Source organism: Epinephelus lanceolatus, chromosome 5 (genome assembly GCF_041903045.1).
Source record: "Epinephelus lanceolatus isolate andai-2023 chromosome 5, ASM4190304v1, whole genome shotgun sequence".
Classification (NCBI taxonomy): Eukaryota; Metazoa; Chordata; class Actinopteri; order Perciformes; family Serranidae; genus Epinephelus; species Epinephelus lanceolatus.
This window is the reverse complement of record NC_135738.1, coordinates 39,830,345-39,853,144: the sequence shown is the minus strand read 5'-3', so window position 1 is coordinate 39,853,144 and position 22,800 is coordinate 39,830,345. Positions and strand designations below refer to the sequence as shown.

The following is a 22,800-nucleotide window of genomic DNA, read 5'->3' as shown; positions in this document are numbered from 1 at the left end:
AGAGTAGAAAAGATGTTGGAAACTGAGTATTCAGAACAGTCTGAAGCCTTAGGGTTTTGCTCACAGGGATTACTTTTACATTCGTGTACCACATTATTTGAAACTCTGGCTAGATTTAATATGAGTACCTAACATTATAATATTATAAATATGACAGAAAATAAGGAAAAGCATAATAGCTCCCCTTCAAACAAGCAGGAGCAGATGTTATAGTCATAAAATCCATTAGAAGTGCATGCATATTCACATATAGACACACTAACAAACGCACACATACATGAAAATTAAAACACACACAGCTGCCTGTGGTCACAGACACACAGAAAATAATGGACAAACACAATATTGCTCATACATAAATTAAACAGTTGGACACATGTGCACACACATACGCACACACAACCACACACACACATGCACATACACACAGGGTGGTTTAGTGCATGACAGTGTGATAGATGGTGAGAAATGAAGGACACAGACCCTGTTCTGTTCTGCTGGCTGTCTGTCTGTGTGTCATCAGTCCCAGATTTTAGAAACCACAGGGTCCTAAAAAATAAACAATTTGGGGTTCATTCGTAACTTCGACAACTTAGGAAGGATGCCATTGATCTCCCCAAAGCCTTGCTGGGAAAGTCTCAAGTAGTTAAAATGCATTTGGGACGATTACAAAATTCAAACTGACAGCATATGAATATCTGAATTTGTGTATATGTAAGACACTGCAAACAGCACAAACTTGTACATGATGATAATTCAGTTAACAAAATTCGATTAAATTTACATTTATGGAATTTGTCTATTACAGTTGTTATTGTTATTATTATTTTTCTGTGATCTGCAGCACAAAGTAAATCAACTACTTTCCCTCCTGAGGCTTTTGGGACATCTGAGAAAACTGAATCAGTCATTCAATAGATCAATAATATCAAATCAATTATCAGATTAGATTTATCATCAAACTGATCATGCACTAGACCTATGATTCAAACTGTGAAAATACTATTTAAATCAAAAACATTCTGTAAAAGCACACAACCACACGTCACACAACCCTAAGCCATCCAAAGCGCTAAACAAAGAAAACCCTACTGGAAATTTGACTCTGTGGCTTTCATAAAATGGTGTTTAGTCTTCTGTTAACACAGATCAATATAGAATTACAAATTATATGTAATGTCATTTTAGAGTGCAAAATAATTTTTTGGTTGGTTTGCGAGTAAGACAGTGTAAATTGTTCTGTTAACAAGCTGTTTTGATGACGTCTGCTTTAGAACTATTCATTCGTGAAACTAAAAATACTCTTTGCAAATTTCCAGTAGGCTGAGTTTAGCCAAGCAAAGCCAGCCCACAAAACTTTAAATTTCACTTTGTTCTCTGTGGTCTGCCGAGGGAGGACTCATTTCAAATAGGGGCTTTTCACGCTGTGTGATCCGAGAGTCGGCAGTAGTAGACAGTCTTCAGAGACTCACTTCAGATTCTCTACCACTCCCATTGAGAAATGGAGCATAACTATGGCACAATCAGTTGCATAAGTGACTGCTGTGCGTCATGTTGTTCTAACAACAAGCAAATGCATCATCACTTTAAGTTTCCATGACTGTCAATTAGATGATGGATTGGGAGCTCGCTGGGTTACAGCAATCAGAATAGACAAGGGCACCATGTTCAAAGTGGACCAACTATGTCTAGAGTTTTCATTTTGATAATGAGGATATCTATTCATCTCCATCCTAAAAATTGGACTATTCCATTGAGTTTTGTCTGGCACAACTGGGAAAGAAGCTGGAAACAACATCTTGCCATCTGAGAGGGCTTGTGAGTGAATTGACGTTGATGTCAGGACATCAGGAGGACGTCACCTCAGCAGGTGCGGCTACCGTCCCTCGCCCTGACCGTGACTATTCTTCACCACCTTTAAGTTTAAGTACCTGAGAGTAGATATTACACTAAAATCTAAATGGAAACTTGTTATAGTAGATGATATTAAAAACTTGCATGTGTGTGCTAACTTAGCTCCATGTAATATCTCGGACAATGCATATATCAAAAGGGAAAATATGAGAATTTTAACTGTTTTAAAAATGTTTTAAATTGTAAAACCTAGCTATGACTAACTGCATGATGGGATACACTCAACATCCATTTATCCATTTATCTATTTATCCAATTTAGGATGATATGACTTTTTCACTTCATGTGTAAAACACTTAGCTTTGTTAATTGTTGGCCAAAGTTTTAAACTGAAGTAAATGAGAACTTGTCGGCAAATCTGTTGACATCAGTCACTGTAGTCTTCAGCAGGTTGTGAAGAGACTCCACTGAAATCATTTGTTACCCTCTACAGTCTATATTTTTACTGACCGGCAAGTAGACATACTGTAAGTATGTCTCCAGTGCCTGTGCCGACTTCCACTCTCAGGAAACACAGCGTGAAAAACCCCTGTAGAAAACTAACAGCTTCACTCAGACATCAACATGAGCCCTTTCTACATGTGCACTGGATAAACCAGCTACCTGAATGTCTGTTGTCTTTGCTTCCCATTTTCAAACTGAAAAAAATGTCTCAAACATTTTTCAGTGATGTCAGATCCTGAATAAATTTGAGGTTTGAAAAGTTCATGCAGTTGCTGGATCATGTTTTATTTTTTTAATTTAAGTGTTTACTTTACAAAGTAACTTAATAGCAGCTGTAATTCTTGTATTTGATAACCTCCAATAATGTAAAAGTGTACTCAGGGTGTGGCCACTGAATCATCTCCGTTGGGTGTGCTTACAGGTGCAGTGGAGCACACCCAACGGAGATGATGGCTGTGGTCAGAGGTGCAACAGACCTGAAGTGAAAAAATGTATTTCAGTATGGTGTTAGGTTACTTTTACAGAAGTGGCTGATGAGAGTCAGGAGGGTGGCTGTTTATGACATTATGGCATTTAGGCTGGCTTTGTGAGGTTAAGATAGGTTTAAAGAGGAAGCGCACTTTGGAGCTACACTGTCCAGTAACAGTCCACTTGTCTTTGAGAAGGCAGAGCAGCATCGGTCCTCTATAAACATCACCTTCACAGGGCCCTCTCACCTCTAGATCCTCTCTGTGTGATCGGTCTCTTTCTTCAAAGTCTCTGGTTCTGCGTCGAGCTTCTTCAAACGCTGCCTGGGCCAAAGCATCTTCTTGCTGTACAAACACACACACAGACAGAGAGTGAGAGTGAATTCTGTTTACACATGACAGAGACAGGGATATGACTTCAGGAGGAAAAGATTAAGATCTGTCAAGAAGGATGCAGAGAATACATCACCCTGTCTCATGGAAGTAATTATGGCCCTGTTTACACAAAGACTGCGCTATAGGGCCGCTAGGAAGTCCCCCCTTTATGTTGCCTTTGTATTTTTACACACAACCAATCAACAGCAGCATCATGCTGCTTCAGTGTGTGATTTTAGATAGCATTGTGGAATCAAAAGAGGCATAACAGGTGTGACATGTAACACAATTCAGCCTACAGTATCACATATAACATATGCGGCGGCAGTACTTTGTAGATAATAACACTGACATGGCAATAACAATCATTTACTGTCTGTTATATGGCGGCTGATCTCCTCTGCTGCTCCAAGGGTAAGGAGCTCCAAGACTTCATTGTTTTCCCAATTTGTGGACATTTGTGACTGTTTTTCTACTTCTTTGAGTTAGCGGCTAACTGCTATCGCCTATTTCTTTTTTATTCTTATCTTGTGAGGTGGCTGCACGCATAACACTTCGTCAAAACATCACACCTCCCATGATCCCGTCCTGCTGGCTGTCCTCTTTATAGAGACATTGATTCAGCGCTGTTGCTACCTCCAATGCCAGCTTGAAGGCAAGACAACTCTGTTCCCTCATTCCACGATCAGACAGAGTGGTAAGGTTGTAAGGCGCCATAACTGTGTGAAATTCCTTACTTAAAGAGGCAGTGTAAAATTGGTTTATATAAAATGTAAACAAGTATCTGAAATTATTTGCAAATCATTATCATGAACAAACTTAACAAACTGCCTTTATCATTATGACCACTGGTTCTAGTGTCACAGTGTACTGCAGTTCTGCATGAGGTTTGTCCAAGTGGTGTTGCCATACCCCAGCAGAACACAGCTCACGAGTGTACTCAACTAAAATTAATGTCTTTATTACATAAATATGGTCAAATAGCCCATGTGAAGTCTAAGTGTCAGTCATTTATGTTGTGCTGCATGTGTAATTTCTGTAGACAGAAGTAGCATTTATTTACTGCACACTGGAGTAGTACTATACTGTACAGCTGTACTTACTTATGATGAATGAGTTTTCAAATTGTAATTATTTTTTTCTGGGGGAAGATTTGGTCCCCCCAAATGTTAAAGGGAAATTTCGGTTTATTTCAACCTGTCTCCTGTCGTCCTAAATTTGTTTCAAGTGACTAGTGACATAAAAATAATAGTTAGCATGTTAGCCGTTAGCCTAGATACAGCCGGGGCGCATAGTAGCGTCAGACCTGTTAAAAGTAAGTGAACGGGCATACTTCAAGTGCAAAGTTAGTCCCCTAAACAAGCTTTTTTCCACAAAGACCGCCTCATATCATTAGGATAAATGTCAGAGAACATATAGAAAATGACATGTAAATGTGTTGTCTTACCTTACCGGTGTGGCGCCATTTTTGTTTGCCATTTAGCTCTGCTTTCCAAAGCGTGGCAGAAATATGGCGAGCTCTAGGTAAAGCCCAGCTGGATACTACTCCAGGTGGAGGTGTCCCGTCCTCAGTCACATCCAGACCTTGAAAATAAGGCTGCAACTGGTCCCATTCCTTGCAACAGAGGCATTACTCTTCTGTGGGCACTGGGGCACAGCATTGACAGGTACACCACCAATCTCCAGAGCTACGCAACCTTAAAGCAGCCATTCCTCCTCTCTCGTCCTCTATCTGTTGCGCCTCTCTCTCTCTCTCCTCCTCCGTTTTTCAATTTCACAAAGTGGAATGGCTGCTGCAAGGTTGCGTAGCTCTGGAGATTGGTGGTGTACCTGTGAATGCTGTGCCCCAGTGCCCACAGAAGAGGAATGCCTCTGTTGCAAGGAATGGGACCGGTTGCAGCCTTGTTTTCAAGGTCTGGATGTGACCGAGGACGAGACACCTCCACCTGGAGTAGTATCCAGCTGGGCTTTATCTAGAGCTCGCCATATTTCGGCAGAGGTAAATGTAAACAAACATGGCACCACACCGGTAAGGTAAGACAACACGTTTACATGTCATTTTCTATATGTTCTCTGACATTTATCCTAACGATATGAGGCGTCTTTGTGGAAAAAAGCTTGTTTAGTGGACTAACTTTGCACTTGAAGGTTGCCCGTTCAATTTAACAGGTCTGATGCTACTATGCACCCTGACTGTATCTAGGCTAACGGCAAACATGCTAACTATTATTTTTATGTCACTAGTCACTTGAAACAAATTTAGGACGATAGAAGAGAGGTTGAAATAAACCGAAATTTCCCTTTAACTCTATGACTTCAGCTTTGCTCTGTCTGTATACATGTGTTGTGTTACCTGCGCCCTCTCCTCATCGTACTCAAGGTATCCCATCCCATCCAGCCTCTGTAGGTCAATCCATCCTCTCCAGATCACACACACCCCATTCAAGATCATAGGAGCCTTTAAATAGACCTGGGGAGAGAGAAAACGAGAGAGAAAGAGGGAGAGAGAGAGAGAGAGAGAGAGAGAGAGAGAGAGCATTTACTGTAATGCCAGAGTTTTTTCTTTGTTTGTTTTTTTGGGCAACATCACTGCAGCACTGAAATGTATTTTTTTTTTATTATTGCAACAGATCAGATCTTAACTGAGCATTAGTTCAGTATTTTGATATTTCATTGAACATGTGTCCTGTGTGAGATTTGATAGTTGTTCTGTGAAGTTCCTCTGCTGGTGATGTTTAAAACTGTCTAAAGCTCTGATGTACTCCTCTTCAGTAAATCTAAGGTTTCACTATGGCAGGAAACAGCATGCAAAATATGAATGATAAACAAAGGACATGAAAACTGAGATCTGCTTTTCCAGAACTATACAAGATTGATTCTCTGTTTCTTATGAAAAATATTAACCAGTTGTACATTAGCCTAAGGAAGGAGCAGCAGCCTGATGTGACCTGGAATTACACACAAAATTGCAATTTTCTGAAATCAAAAACCAGCTGGTTTCCCAGAAAAATAAAAAGCTCTGTGTTTGGGAGACGGAGGCCTCTCCTCCCTCCCCACGCTATTACTGCTGTGAAAGAGGAAAAACCACCAACTACGTCAAAAGCTCTCCAGTACAATTGAGTGTTGGACTAGTAAATCACACACACACACACACACACACACACACATAAAGTGTGTGTGCGTGTGTGTGTGTGTGTGTGTGTGTGTGTGTGTGTGCATGTTTGTGTTTGGTGCTGCAGGATGTCAGTGCTGTTCTAGTGGAAAAGTAAACGCTTGTATTTGACTGAGTGGACAAAAAATGATCCAAAATAAATATCATATGCCTTAAAATGTTTTCTTCTTTTATTTGTGTGTGTGTGTGTGTGTGTGTGTGTGTGTGTTCTTGCTGCCACAGCCCAGGAACTGTGCCTTGATCAATGGCTTTTTCACACACCAATAGCGCTAAAATATGACTCTGTGGTATTTTATCCTGAGACAATGACCTCATTTGTTTATTAAAAGTAAATGTGAGAATGCTCCAGTTCTCATGTCTTCAGTTCAGTCTGATAATAACAAAAAAAAGTACAAAACATCATATCATCAGTAGGCTGTCAACAAATGATTAAGTCTGTCTTCTTTGACCTTGTGCTGTCTGTTTTGTCTATCTGTGAGAGGGAGAGCAGTGCAGTGGGAGAATGAGCAGTAGTAATAGGGAGACTAGAAGTGTTTACTTATTAACCCCTGAGCAGCACAGTAGGCCCAGTCTACAGCGTCACACTGTCAGACAGACTCCAGGTTATATTACATGGCCATGGCTCTAAGCCAGGAGGGCAGCAATGCAACCACCAAATATGTGAGTGTGTGTGTGTCTGTGTGTATTTTCATGAGGTGAGAGAATGTGTACATGAGTAGGATCACAGAACCATGTCTCAAGGTAAATCCAAGCTGCTGCAGTGTGGATTAAACCGTTTCTTAACATTTGCCAAGGTATTTTGTTATAGGAAAAGCAACCTGGTCTAGCAGAAATATGTGAAATCACCACAACCTCTTAACACCACATTACATGGTGGTGGCATGTATTGTGTTGAAATTATGTGCCGGCAGCACAGAAACAGTGCCAGTGGAAAGCCAATTAAAATCATTTATCATCATGGACACAAATTCCTTGGTTCAGCATGATCACGCAATGGAAGGTGGTTAATGTTACAACCCCATAGGTAGTCAAAGACCACCAACCACGCAATTTCAACACAATATGTGCAACCACCACATAATGCATTTTTTAAAGGCAGTGACATTTCACATATTTCTGTCAGATCACATTGGGGAAAAGGTTATCTTTCCCAGATGTCAAATAGTGGCACAATACACAGTAAGGTTGCCCATGTAGTTGTTTTTCAATCCTCTCAAGAACTATTTATGCACTAGATATGTCTTTCGACAGTTTCAGTAAATACACAAATATTCATTTAATGACGTCCTTGTGGCAGTCTGGCCCATAAAGTATACTCCTGCACCCCGCAGTCCAAATGGGCCCAACCCCCACCTGTCGAAAGCTATTATAAAAAGTATATATATAAAAAAGTTTTTATTACTTTTAAAATCTGAGTACATAGGATGCACATCATGATATGATGCATTCTCAGAGCCAATATTTAAATCTTTGCTGGTCCAAAGATTTATTTGTTAAATACATCAGAAGAAGTCAGTAAGATTCAGGAGGCAACAGCGAGGTCCATGAGGATGAAACAGGCCTACCTAATCATAAAGACAAAGACTAAAGGAATATAGGCTATATTACAGATGAGGCAGACACCGCAGCAGTGTTAGCATCAAATAAGAGAGAGACACTATGTGCCCTGCAGCTTCGCTGTTAGGAGAGAGAGCTCGAGAGCCAGATTCCCGACAGCTTTCGCATCAGATGAGAGATAGTACATGCCCCGAAACCCAGTGTCAGGTTAAGGGGAACCCAGTGTGCTTCAGACAGCAGTTGTGACACTATAGTTTGAAACGTTAAAAAGCTTCAACAGATACTCAATACAATAATCTCTGTTTTGTGTTCTAAAGTGGTCAGCTAAATTTTGTTATGCATTTGAAATGATAAATATTCTCACTATGAAAGATGGGGGGACTCACCTGTTTGCATTATGGTGTACATATTTTTAGAATTTAACAGCTAAAAAGCCTGATATTTCGCACAGATGTTGGTGGAGACCAAAACAGAGCTGAAAGAAGAGTGAATATTGGACCCACATTTGTCAGATGGCAAGAAACCCCACTCCAATTGAACACAAATGTTGCTTTATATCTGCTGAGTGAGAAACTATGGATACACACACAGTCTGACCTACACAACGTTTTGGACAGGCTTTCAAACAGAGCTGTATGAACTTATCTTTCAGCCAAAAATTTGATGATAAAGTATGATACAGTAAATGTGGTATTTGCTTTCTTTCTTTATTTGTCATTGTCTGTCACTTTCCCATGACATCGATCTCAATGAGGAAGAGACAGCAGACAGTGAGAAGCAGTTAAACACAGACAGACAGACAGACAGTCTGTTTTTCCCAGGGAAGAGAGCTTTTAGAGGGTATTTTTATCTGAGTAAACAAGTATTTAGGAATAAATTAACAAAATGAAACACTCCCTCAAAATACACACATACACACAGATGAGTGGATTTTTCTGTGTGACACTGGGCGAGCTCCACGTTCCTGCATTTTTACTCAGGCTATTTTTGGACAGCCTCTCACAGGGACCTCTTTTACCACAGCTACCCACAGTGCACCGGGGTTGCAGGGGAGACCGCACTCCAAGAGACTGTGGGTTTTTGTGTTTATTCGAGTGAATGTTTTTCTGTGTGTGTGTGTGTGTGTGCGCGTGTGTGTGTGTGTGTGTGTGTGTGTGTGTGTGTGTGTGTGTGTGTGTGTGTCAGAGAGAGAGAGTGAGGGAGCAGGAGATGTGTGAGAGAAAGATGGCTTCCACATCTGTGGGGCTGCATGGTGCTTTTAAAAGAAAGCTTCATTTGGTCTGACAGGGAAAACGTGTGTGTGTGTGTATGTGTGTGTGTGTGTGTGTGTGTGTGTGTGTGTGTGTCTGTGTGTGTGAGGGGAAAATATGTAGAAACGGCCCAACCACAGACTTCCTCTGAGAGAGAACCATGTCAACCCCCACATCCATTTACTAACACACATACACACACACGCATGAAGACAGGAGAACTCTCACACACTGCAGCGCTCTGTGAATAAGAAAAGGAATCAGCACAAAATACAGTGGAAATTCAGACTTTCTCTAAAACTGAGTGCAAGTTTGGTAGAGCAGCCATCTCAGAGAACGTGGGAAAATTTGTGCTGTTGTACTCATTTGCAATTACCTGTCCGCCCCGGGGGTGTGCCATATCATACTGTTCACGATGACACTGTATAATTTCTAATATGACTTTTTAAAAATGTTTTATCTTGATAATAACAATATTCCCACCTGGTAACATAATGATGTCATACTGTTATGCACAGCAACAAAAAGCATGGCTGAAATAAAATTGCTACCAGCTCCACAATAGAGGAGTTAAGCTCCAAAAAAAGGGGGGGGTGACTTCAGCAGTGTACAGTCAGTAGCATGGTTGGGCCTGGGCGTCTGAGACCACAGCCCTGAATGTTTTTAGGGCTGTGGTTGGGGGCTTGTGACAAAATGGGTCCAATATTTACTTCAGTGACTATGGGACTAAGGGAACGGTCATAATCTGTACTCTCATTCACTCTTCCCATTGAAATAAATGGACTCAGGACTGCTGCTAGGCTCCTAAAGGGGTGAGGCAGTGGTGAAACCCACATGACACAGATACAGTCAACGAATCTAAAGTAGGCCGTCTCATTTTATCCACTGTCTCTGGTTAAAAACATGTGGACACAAATCTAAACTGCTCCACTACATTTATTATGACAGCTACAGCTATAGTTACTTTCCAGATTGTGATTTTAAACGTTTGCAGAAAAATCTTGTACAAAAAAACAGATGGTAGTCTTATTCAATATGATACATTGCCAAACTTCCTTACAAAATCAGTATATGTGAAATTCCTGTTTTCCAAGACAAACATCATGTTGGGATTTAGTGTTGCTCACTAAAATACATTGTGTGTTTCCTTGAGCTCTATCACATGTCCTGAATGCATTTCCTTCCCCATAAATCATTTATTTCCTTCCTCATAAATCATTTTAGTATTCAATATCTTAAATCCAATGTTGCAGTCTCCTTCTGTCCTGCCTTTGCCTGTGCAGCGCTGCTTACTACAACCTGTTGATCAGTAGGATAGATAGTGTGAAACCACTGGCAGGAAGGAGTACGGCTGCACGTGCATCCTCCAGCACAAAGACAAGTTAAACAAAATGGGGACCAACAAAAACAAGGGGTCAGTGAATGGTTTAAAATGATGCGAGTCATATGGCATGGCTTCTACAATCCCAAAATCCCAAAACCAAGAAGTCTGAAGATTTTGGGACAGCCTGTTAGTCAGCGCTCTCCACCACCATCATCGAAACACCCAATGAGGGAATATCTTCTGAATGCATGTCTTCATCCCTCCAGCAGAGTTCAGACACTTGTAGAATTTATGACAAGGAGCACTGAAGCTGTTCTGGAGGCTCAACGTGACTCTTAATGTTGTTTTTTCCTTTCATTTGTCTCCTGCCTGTACAGTCATGTGTGTAATGTTAAGTCTTACATCACTGTGTCCTATGATTCTGGTCCTTAACATTTCAATCACATTTTTGTGGACAGTCCGCTGCATCACGTTTCTGAGACATGCTGAGAAGATTGCAAAATATCATAACTGAAATTTAGGGGATTTTAGTGTTTTAGCTTCAGCTGAAGGATTTCATTGTTCAAAATCGTTCGACCACCCAGTGAGATCAAAGTCCTTTGTAAAGCCTGTGGATGAAATATAAAACTTTTTTGTGTTTCTGAATTGTTAACTTTTGGCAGTTGCAAAGATTTTACCTGACAACAGCCACCAGCTGCAGCCTCGTGATTCACAGTGTATCATGTTCGCAGTTGTTCATTAACGAATGTGGGAATTCCTCTGCACAGTTTTCTTACTTTCTTCCATTTTAACCCGAAACCACTGCTGAGCAAAGACCTGAACACACACTGATACAGCCAGCCTTCAGTTGGCGAGTCAAATCTCTCCCTTTTGATCTAAACCTCCAAGCTACTGTAAGTGCTTAATACACTGTGTGAGTGTGTTGGCAGACAGTGTGTGACGCAGATGTAGAGGGATGTGTTGGCACAGTGCCTCTCATTCAGCCTGGTGCCAACCATCTAGTCAGCACAACTGCCCACTCCTGCACACACACACACACACACACACACGCACACACACACACACACACACACAGATAGAGCAGTGCCCACGAGGTGTGTGAACACAATGGGCATCTGTGTTTTCAGCCTCGTGAGATGTGGTAGTCTGTCTCTCCCACACACACACATACACACACACACACACACACACACACACACACACACACACGCACGCACACACACACATTCAAATAAACAACATAAATACTTGCCTCTTTTGATTCCTCCGGCACTCCATCTCCATCACCTCCACTATTACTGTCTGTCTTTCTTTGTTTCTGAAAGATATAGTGAGAGTATGTGCACTTTTCTACTTCACTTCTCACTGTGTGTGTGTGTGTGTGTGTGTTTATGTGATTTAGTGCAGTAATTATGCTATTATCTAGAAGAATGTTGCATCAGTGACTGTCAGAGTGCCTGGGAGGCTGTTACATCCAAACAGTCAACATCAGTGTGTGTGTGTGTGTGTGTGTGTGTGTATGTGAGTCAGAAGCCAGTCACAGACAACTCATGCTCTCTCAGCCTTTTTCTTTCTTTCTTTCTTTCTTTCTTTCTTTCTTTCTGTCTTTCTTTCTTTCTTTCTTTCTTTCTTTCTTCCTCCTTTGTTCCCTTATATCTAATACCCTCTCTCATCACCCTCTTTTTTGTCTCTGATAAGAATACTGAGCAAAAACAGAAGAAAAAAAGAGCATCAGGATAGCTGCCGGGACAATATGGCACTCAAGTTCATATCACATTAATCATTGCTGATTCATGCTCCCTCTCCTCAGCACACTAACACACACACACACATACACATACACACTGACACACAGTGCCTCTTTCACAGCCAACAACAAAGACATGATAGCTCTTCTGAACATGATGTCATGCTGTCATTTCTGGCAGTTGAAATAAAAGAGAAGGTAAAACAGAAAGAAAGATCATGAAGGTAAGAAGAGAGAGTCAACACGTTTCATGTATTATATTACTCAAACTATTCTCTATTCTGGTAGGGCTGCATGATACTGACAGATAATCACCTTTGGATTTGAATTGCCATTACAATATAAATTGCAGAGCGTCACACAGAAAAGTTTAGAGTAAACATGAAACAAATAAAATTAGGCCATGTCCACACATATGTATATGGGTATACGTGAAAACGTATCTTGTTCTATGCATTTTGGCCTTCTGTCCACACACCAACTGTGTTTAAGGTCACTGAAAACTAACCTTTCGCACTTCACTCCTTCAAGGCAATTTTCAGAAACTCCATTTCAGTGTTGATGTGTAGACAGGGAATACTCCGTTTTTGGCTTGAGACTAGAGAGTGTGGGCTGTTATCTCCTTTGGGAGGTGTCACAAATCAGGTGACATTTCTTCAGCTAAAAATCAGTCATCCAAGTTATGGTAATCTTAAGTGCTATATCATAGGCAACTGGACTTGCTTGCGTTTCTTGAAGACGTTTTGCCTCTCATCCAAGAAGCTTCTTCAGTTCCAGTTACCAGTCATTTAGAACTGAAGAAGCTTATTGGATGAGAGGCGAAACGTCTTCAAGAAACACAAGCAAGTCCAGTTGCCTACAATATAGCACTTACAGCCTTTTTATATGTTCGTTTCTTTTTAAAGGTACAGGTGTCAGAATGCACTTTGATGGTCACTGCTCCAGGTAGCCTTCTGGTAATAGCTTTTTTTAGGCTTTTGATTGGCTAACATCTTCTTTATCTTCTCTGTGTGGCTTTAGGGTTAGGGATTTATCACCACCTGTTGGTTTGGCATTCTCTTGACAGCGCCTCAATGAGTTTTTGCACTTTCATTTAGATTAAGATTTTCTTTTTTATAACAGTGCATGTGTGAATGGGATTTTTTTTTTTTGTTCAGAACAAAGGAAGGGAAACCCCGTTTTCAAAATTACCCATGTCCGTATAGGCCTGAGAAAAATTTATTGTATGATGATTATACCGCAATACAATGTCTCAGAGGAGTCTCTTATAATGTAAATTGAGCCTCACATGAACTGGATACATATGATACAGATCACGTAAGGGGTGGGGGACAAGGATAAACGTTAAAGAGCAAGCCATATAGAGAGAGCAGTAAGAGAAATGAATGAAAAGCACAAGAGAGAGAGAGGGAGGGAAAGAGGAAGAAAAGTGTGTGTATGTGTGTGTGTCAGGTGTGCCAGCAGCCGGTGGAGATAAAGCACGTTACTGGCCTTCTGTTCCTAAACCCACTCTGAATACAGCCTAACGTCTATTGACCTATTGTCTGACACACACACACACACACAGACACACACACCTGCTAAAGCAACAGAAGTATAATAGTACAGTACTCTCCACTACATGATCACTTTCTCTTCCTCTGCTTTCCCACCCTGTAATTAAATAAAAAGCTGCAAAACAACATGGGAGACACACATCACACACTTGGTGACAGCCACGTCATTAAGGCTGATGTCAAATATGTTGTTTACTTCCAAAGAGCAGGAGCCAGATGTTAAAGGAACATAACATACTATCGTCTTCTAGAAATCAAATTGCCTGTGTTATTTTCATTTTATTTTATTTTTTAATATTCAGTGTTCCTTTTGTCCTCTCTGTGGACGAACTGAGCTGAAAGCAAACTTTAGCAAGGCATCGTGACTCACATCTCATTTCTTCAATTCCATCAGTTGTTTCATGTTCAAAATTAAAATACTGAAGACTTTTGTCAGGTCATATGTTTTCTATTGCAAAGTAATTGCTCACTGGTTCACTGGCAGTTTGTATTTCCATTGTGAGTTGAGTGACTTGGCCCCGGCCCCCTCTGCATCTCTAACCGCCTGTAGACACATACTGTGCATCACTACAATGCAAAGTCCTCTCTGTGTGCACCAAAGGGCTCAGAAACCACTGTTTGTTCCTATGGCATTCATAAGCATGGAAATATCATGCAAATCCACACAAAGGCTGCAGATAGAGTTACAAAACCAGAGAGACAAAGAGAGAGAGATTCGCAAAGATCATAAAATTCAACTTTTAATAGGCAGAAATAAATAAAAATTAAATTACAAAAACAAAAATCATTTCGTCTTTTCCTTTTTATTAATACAGAATGAATCAATTTTTTGACTGCTTGTGTGCCCCGTCTCGTGCTTCAAGTCAACATTGACTTTTTCAGTATTTAACCAAAACCACCATCATAATAATCATGCTTCAGTTGCCTGGAGTGAATACTGTAGGAAAAAGAAGTAAAACATGTAGGCGGTGACAGTGAAGTTCTGCAGATGAACACAGTACTAACATATCCTTGTTAATTATTTCCCTAAGCCCTCTTTGTGCCTAATCAACTTTGACCTTTCCTCTAACCTGACCTTAACCAGGTGTCGCTGTTGTTTCAAAAACCCAGAGGTAGTCACACAGCCGAATCGACATCTGCGTAAAAAGTGTGAGCAGGGAGGATACATTATGTGTGCAACCCACCCCCTGGCGATTTCAAAAGCAGCTTGAAGCAGTTAGCAGCTAACTCAAAAAAGAACAGCAATCAAAAATGTTGACAAACTGGGGAGACAATTAAGTCTGGGAGCTCCTTACCATCAGAGCACAGGACAAATTCAGCTACCAGTTAACAGTTGTATTGGGCAGTAATATGTTACAGTAACAATATTACTTCTTCCAGTAACAAATAGTGTAACTAATTACTAATACAATTTCAGTGATAATTTTACAGTTACCCAAAAACCACATAACTCATTACAACCTTACTTTTGTTATCACCCCAATAATGACATTAAGAACAACAATTAATCACATTAGTAGATGTGTTTTTGTAATTGTGGCTCTGCACAGGCATCATAAAGCATCAAGCTAATTTGGAAGATGGAAACACTCACCCTAAGCAGCTGGAAATATTCCCATTACTTAGAATTTGTCAGGAAAAAAGATGCCAAGGACACTATTGCTGCAGGTAGTGGTACTAAAACTCTTTCCACTGCAAAAAAACAACACGTCCTCAAACTGTCCTCTTTAGCTGCGGAGGACGGCTGTAGCACTACACTGGCTAAACATGTGCTTGTGGCGGGATATTTGGCGGATTCACTCTTTATCTTTCAGACTGATCCTTAGGAAAATAGGCTATGGGTCACAGGCAACAGAAGACCCCCTAAGTATAAAAAGAAAAAAAGAAAGAAAGAAAAAAGAAAAATTTTACACAATGGATCCTTACCTACACTTACCAGCAATCTCGACATTCACACAGAGGCACACAAGAAGTCTGAATTTTGAGATACGCAATTACCAGTTTTGTGAGGTGTAATGGAAATGTAATACAATGAGTAGTGTAAAGAATTACTGTTGGTAGGAGTAATAAGTAATTATATAACTTTTAAAAAGAGTAATGAGAAATGAGTAATGTATTATATTTTTAAGCCCAGCCCTGTATAACAGAGATTGTAAATGATTGTTATTGCCATGTAATTTCTCCATTATCATTGGGTGGCGGTCGTCCACTAATCCTAAATTCAGCAGTTTGATCCCCTGCTGCTCCAGTCTGCATATCAATGTATCCTTGGGCAAGATATTGAACCCAAAATTTCTCCCGTTGTCTGTTCCATCAGTGTATGAATGTGTATAAGTTCAGTAGCAAGTAGCACCTGTGTGTGTGTGTGTGTGTGTGTGTGTGAACATGACATGTAGTTTTATAACACTTTGGAGTGGGTGGCATTATGCCGACGTTGTTTGGTTCTGTATAAAAAGGCTCCGTAATAAAGGGTCTTTGTCGCAGCCGTACTGTAGCATCTCTGTGTAAAAAGGGATAAGGAGAAGAGGAGCAGGCTGTCCACTTATGTTTAAATACCTGAGAGGACATCGGACACTGTAAGTACAAAAAAACAAGTTCAGAAACACACACACACACACACACACACACACACACACACACACACACACACAAACGTGTAATCCAGGTGAGAAGGGTTGCATACTTCAGTCCAGCTCAGCAAACACTTACTGGAAGAGAAGGACTAAGAATAGAGAAATGGAGCTGACACACACATGCTGGATTTCACACCAGACTGACCTCTCTCTCTACAGTTTTCTACCCGAACCTCTGTTGGTTTTTTTTGTTTTTTGTTTTGTTTTATTACCACACACACACACACACACACACACACACACACACACACACACACACACACTCACGTGTTCTGCCTCCACCTTGTAGGCATAAATGCACTCAGACAGAGATTTGGTCAAACACAAAGACATGATGCCAACATAAAACACTGGGACACACACAAAGAGCATATAAACAGAGGACCCTGTCTGTGCCTGTGCTGCAATGCATTATGGGAGTGGGTGTGGTCATTGATCTAAGGCCTGGAGCAAGATATATGAAACCCTGTGGGAGGAGACCTCAACGGTACTCTTCGTGTGTGTGTGTGTGTGTGTGTGTGTGTACAGGGAAGAGGTTTTGTGGTGCATTAATGTCTCTAAACAGGGAGACTCCAACTGTCTGTGAGGCTCCAAAGAAAGTTCACTTATACTGATTTAAATGAAACAAGCTTCATTATAGTGTACTAAACAATCAGTCAGGATGTACAAGATGTAAAACACAACAGCACACACACACACACACACACAATGTACAGACTCTCGGATGCAGAGCAGCAGTAGCAGAGGGAACCAATTAGTGGTCTGGCTTTGATGATGTCACTGACAAGTCACGCACCGGTGGCACAGCTTCCGTTCAGAGGGTAACATAACACCACACACTGTGCACAGAGTGCACATACACAACAACACACACACTTAATGCTGATATGCACGTGACAGAGGAAGAATCATGGAAGCTTAAAGCTGATGACTAAATTAGAGGGCAACAGAGGTGTCAGATAAGAAATGATTTTAAAGGGTTTTGGGTGTGTATGTGCGTGTGTGTGAGGAAGAGAGAGAGAGAGAGAGAGAGAGAGAGAGAGAGAGAGAGAGAGAGAGAGAGAGAGAGCAAGTACTTTTTAATTTGGGGGGATGCAGGCATGGTACATGTAACCAGATCTATCGACAGAATAAATGGGAAACATGCCTGGAGGACGAAGTTGAAATATATCAGCATTCTGTATACTACTAAGAATAAGGAAATCTCTAAATTTCTCTCTGTCTTTACCCTGAAAGCTGAGAAACTCAAACAGAAAAGGACAAATACACAGACTTGAATACACAGCTGAAATATCTGACAGAGGTAGTCATGTTGGCATCTTTAAACACTGACTGAACGTGGTGCTTTCCAGAGACTGGACTGATGTACGGCTGTGGGAGGATCTGAATAGTCACCACATCATAATCTGCTATAGTCTGTAAACCAGAACATCTTGCACCCATTACACTGTACAGTCTGGGTTTAGCATAGATTGCCTTGGAAGCGTTGACCTTCTACAAACAATGATACTGTTCAACTTCTGTGTGTCCTGTTTTGGGATATGATAGATGTGCTTTAGCTTTTACGTATAAAAATTCTAATTTTCTAATGACTGTCCAGTTCTTTGGCATCCTGCACAGTTCGGCTAAAGTTGTAGGTTTTTTCTAGGTGTGGGGTTGCAGCACTGCACAGGTACAATAAAATATTTACACAGTTCACCAACACCTGTGTCCATATTTGCTAAATGTTCTATTGACTCCTATTAATCTGAAACAACTTTTATCCACTAGGACAATAATGGTATCTCATGTGGGATGGAGGTTTCAAGACCAGAGAGGAAGTAGGAAATAAATGTTGGAGAGTGTATTTAAGGGCCAGTGTGTGGTATTTTCATAACAGAAACAAGTCTCTGCAGCTACACTAACAGAAGGGTGAGGTTAAAAACTTCTTTTAGCTAAATGCTAATAATATGTTCATCATTACAATGAAACTTACAGATGTTTAGCAGGTATAATGTTCACCATGTTTATCACATTAGCATGTCACCATGTTAACATTTGTTAAACAGTACAGCTGAGGATGATCGTAATGTTGTTCCTTTCGCAAAGTATTGGACAACTAAAAGTTTTGACCTGACAATGGAGTTGGATGAATGATCAGATTTACTGCAATTAATTCTGAGAGGAACATGAATCTCTGTGCTAGATTTCTAGGTGCTAAAAAAATAGAATTACTGCCTTGCGGTTGAATACCTCCACAAACCAAACAGTACACAAGGCTTCAAATATGAATGCTGCTGAAAAACAGGCTTGTATTATTATTATAGAACATGGGTGGCTGTGGCTGAGGTAGAGTGAGTCATGCACTAATGTAAAGATTGGCTGTTCAATCCCTAGCTCCATCAACCCACATGTGTGAATGTGTGAACTGAGTAGCAGCTGGCACCTTGTATGGTTGCCTCGGCCACCACTGTCAATGTAACGATAAAGCATTTGAGTGGTTGATAAACTAGAAAGTAGGGGTGCAGGAAAAAATCGATACAGCATAGTATTGCGATATTTTTGTGTGGCTATATTGTATCATCACTCAGTGCCAAGCATAGGCATTTCTAGCCCATTTTTGGGGGTGCTGAAGCACCCCTAAATTGAATCCCAGCACCCCTAAAGTTTGAGAGATTTTTTTTATTATTATTTTTTACTGCATGTCCTTTTTGAACAAGCTAGAAAAGTGTGAAAACCATACAGTACTTGGTTGAAACATAAAATTTTAACAACAAAATTACAGTCCGTTTATTATTTACATGGATGCTTCACACACACCTTCAACCCAGCAGCACAGAAGATCTACACAATCAGCACAGATTCAACGTGGGTGCCCACGATTAGTGTCACCTAGTAGGTATCTGACCAAATGTCTACCCTTCTGTTCCTGAGTTATCATGTTAAATAATGGCGAGAAAAGTGGAATCATTATGATGTCACAATGAAGTTGACCTGTGACCCTTTGGATAGAAAATGTCATCGCTTCATCATTTTATCCTGTCAGACATATGTGTGAAATTTCATCATAACTAGCACATGACTTCTTCAGTTATGGCCAAAAACATGTATTGTGACATCACAGTGACCTTGACCGTTGACCACCAAAATCTTTTACTTTACTTTCTCATCAAGCCTCAGTGGATGTTTCTACCAAATTTGAAGAAATTCCCTCGAGATGTTTTTTAAAATATCACGTTAACGAGAATGGAATGTATTTATGTACAGACGGACAGATGGACAGACAACCCGAAAACATAACACCAGTGCCGAGGCATATAAAAAAAAAAAAGACATTGTGTGAATATATATAATGGTTTGAGAATGAATGAATCCCTACTCATGTGTGTTTGAGCTCCTCCCTGACAGTCCACCCTCCACCATCATGTAACTGACAGAGTCGCCTGCTTCTCATTTAGTCGTCCCCCCCCCCCCCCCCACTACAACCACTAATCTCTGTCTGTCTCTCTTCAGTCTTTTCTCTCTGTTTAAGGTTTTGTTTACTGTTTATATGTTTGTGTGTTATATTGTGTGTATATAGATATGTGTGTGTAAGGCTAAGCAGTCAGTCTGGCGCCACCGTCTCATCAGCATGCAGGGGTAGTGTGCACACACAGACACACACACACATATAGAGAAACAACCTTCAACAGTGAAACTTGCTGATTAATTCCTGTGGTTTCAACCTCGTCTAAAGTCACATCCTCAGATATGACTTTTCCACCAGCAAACGGTTGCTACTGGAGCCAGTTTCCAGTTTCCGAACCAAATCCCACCATGCTCCAAGTGTTCATGACCGAAAAACAGTTTGGGGGCAGAATAACTGCTCAGCTGAGGCCTCGTCACCCAGACACTTTAGTGAAAATGTAATGGGAGAGTAATGAAAATGAGCAATAACTCCTGCTGAGCTGCTGTCAAGTTAATAAATGTAACATGTTTCATCAGCAGCACTCCACATTAAGCACACTCCAAATATATTTGGTTCATAGTTGGCTAAAAACTTGAGGTTTCAAACAGCCAGTTAACCAGAAACTGCTACCTACATTTTTAGGGTGTGACACAGCATCCAGATTAACTGCATGCATTACATTTCCATACAATCACACACACAAACACACACACACACGCACACACACACACACACACACACACACACACACACACAGGAGGTGGTTAGGCAAGTTGGATGGATGGAGTGTGGGACAGGAAGGAAAGACCAGTATGTGCTTTACCTAAAGACACAAGAAGCATGGCAGTTTCTCCACACAAAGGAAACCACAAACAAAACACGCTGGATGACAAGAAATGGATGAATGAATGAAGGGGAGGGGTGTTAGGCAATATGGAAACATTCAAATTGGTCGGTGGTCATAGATTCAACGAACAAACAAATTCAAAACCATTTACCAACAAGGGGGGCATGCATGTGAAGAACCATGGGAGGTGCAGAGAGTTTAGGTTAAGTTAGAGAAGTATTTTTTAAAGGAAAATGTATCTCAGTGACAATAAAAGTAATGGCAAAAAATTAGGGCATCACAGTATGGTACAGTATGTAGGGCTACAGCAGAAATTTCAGGGGGGAAAAACAATGAAGTTCATCAATAATCCTAAAAGATGAACAATCCAATTCCTAAAAGGAATTTGAACCGTCTTCTATCCTTGAGAATCATCAGCAACTGAATGTAAACACTCTAAAATAAGCTGTTTGTTGTTGTAATGGCTGCCAGTAAGTCAGCTGCTGATGCTACAGTTCATGGCCAGGACTGGGTTAATGCTTGCTAGCAAGTTAGCATCTAACGCTAAAATTAACCTCGTCCACAGCTGGCTCCCATTAGCCTGCAACGACACTGAGCGCCTTCTACTCTTTCTCTCTGTCTTTCAAACACTCACACCACACCACACACACGCATGTGCGCGCGCACAAACACACACACATACACACACACACACACACACACAATATTCAGTCGCCAAGTTTAACCTGGCTGTGCTATCCTTTTGGTTTGGCACCATCTGTGTTTGGAAATGAAGGCGGGAGAGAGGCAAGGAGTGGAGGGGGAGAGCGGCTGGAGTGAGGAGTGAGTGAAAGAGGGGAGGATAAAAAGAGGGAGTGGGGGATGTATGGTGGGAAGCAAAAAAAAACACAAGGAAGAGAAAGAGGTAAAGGGGAGGGAGGAGACAGTAGTGTGGATGTTCATATAAAATGCCACAAGAATAACAAACACAGGAAAAAAGAAGGGAAGCTGAATGAAAGAAAATATGTAGGGGAAAGTAATAAAAATAAAGCAAGACGGGCAAAAACAGTAAGCTCATACTCCAGTCTGAATCATACTTCATGAGCTACTGTCTCAATCTTTTTTACTCTTCAGTTATTACTGTAACCTGTACACGATACCTGTCATAACAATTACTTTTGCTGGACAATTTATTTTGTCCAAGAAATTGTTAAAACAATATTATTGTCATTTTGAGACCATTTTATGGCACTGATATAATGATGATAGCATAATAATGCATAACAATGAAACTGCACCCTTTCAAAGGGTGTCCTTAAGAACATTCAGACATTGGAATTGAAACGTGAAAATAAATTCACATATTTTTTAAAAAGTCATAAATACTGGTATATAAAGTGTAACAAAGTATAAAATTGTAGTACCTTTAGAGGAGAAGCCCAAAATGGCGGTTTGAAACTTACGCATCCAGTAAAATTTACCTAAAGTCACCTAAAATGCCTATCCAAAGTATACCCAAAGTAAACTGAAAGCTGTGTGTTTAGTACATGTACATGCATGATCTTATTTGAAAAGAATTGTTCTGTTTCCTAGTATTAGGTGGAAAACACAATGAGGCCAAATCATGAAGGCTTATATAGTTAGAATTCAAAGTAGATAACAATGTCACAGAAAATAAACTCTTTCTACATATTTTTCTCGGGTATTTTTTAAGCGCTTTTGAATAAAGAGGGTAAACTAATGTACTGAATTTATGAATATGAGTGAAATTTGTTTGCCTTTTGTTTATCATTTGTGCACATTTAAAACAGTCTGTGGTGACAGTAAGGGGTTAAAATCTGCCATGGAGCATCGAAGTGTCAAAGACTACAAGACCAATAATCCTCGGGTATGGTTGGTCAATCGCTGGCTCTTTAAATACCTCTTAACACAGGTAATGTGTTCCCTCTGCTCAGGCCCTGGTTGGCTATCAAGCACTGGAAGCTCCTACTGGCTCAGTTGAAATGCCAGTAGTGCGCCTCCATGTTGAGATATGCCAGTCATTTTGTTTACATGCAGGACAGAGAAATTATGAATAATATGTAAATAATTATGAACGTTTGAAATGA

The 22,800-nt window shown here is 40.5% G+C and overlaps 1 protein-coding gene across 4 annotated transcripts in view; it reads right to left on the bottom strand.

Moving 5' to 3' along the window:
* cbfb (core-binding factor subunit beta) overlaps positions 1-22,800 on the bottom strand; it is a 52,420-nt gene that overhangs the window by 16,575 nt on the left and 13,045 nt on the right. For 2 of the 4 annotated variants that reach the window (XM_033636070.2, XM_033636069.2), the window contains exons 4-6: positions 5,554-5,670; positions 3,075-3,170; positions 484-549 (exon numbers count right to left, since the gene is read on the bottom strand). In XM_033636070.2, coding sequence (XP_033491961.1) covers positions 520-549; positions 3,075-3,170; positions 5,554-5,670 — 243 coding nt within the window. In that variant the 3' untranslated portion in view covers positions 484-519. The remainder of the gene's footprint in view (positions 1-483; positions 550-3,074; positions 3,171-5,553; positions 5,671-22,800) is intronic. The other 2 variants (XM_033636067.2, XM_033636068.2) reach the window with 1 other exon arrangement.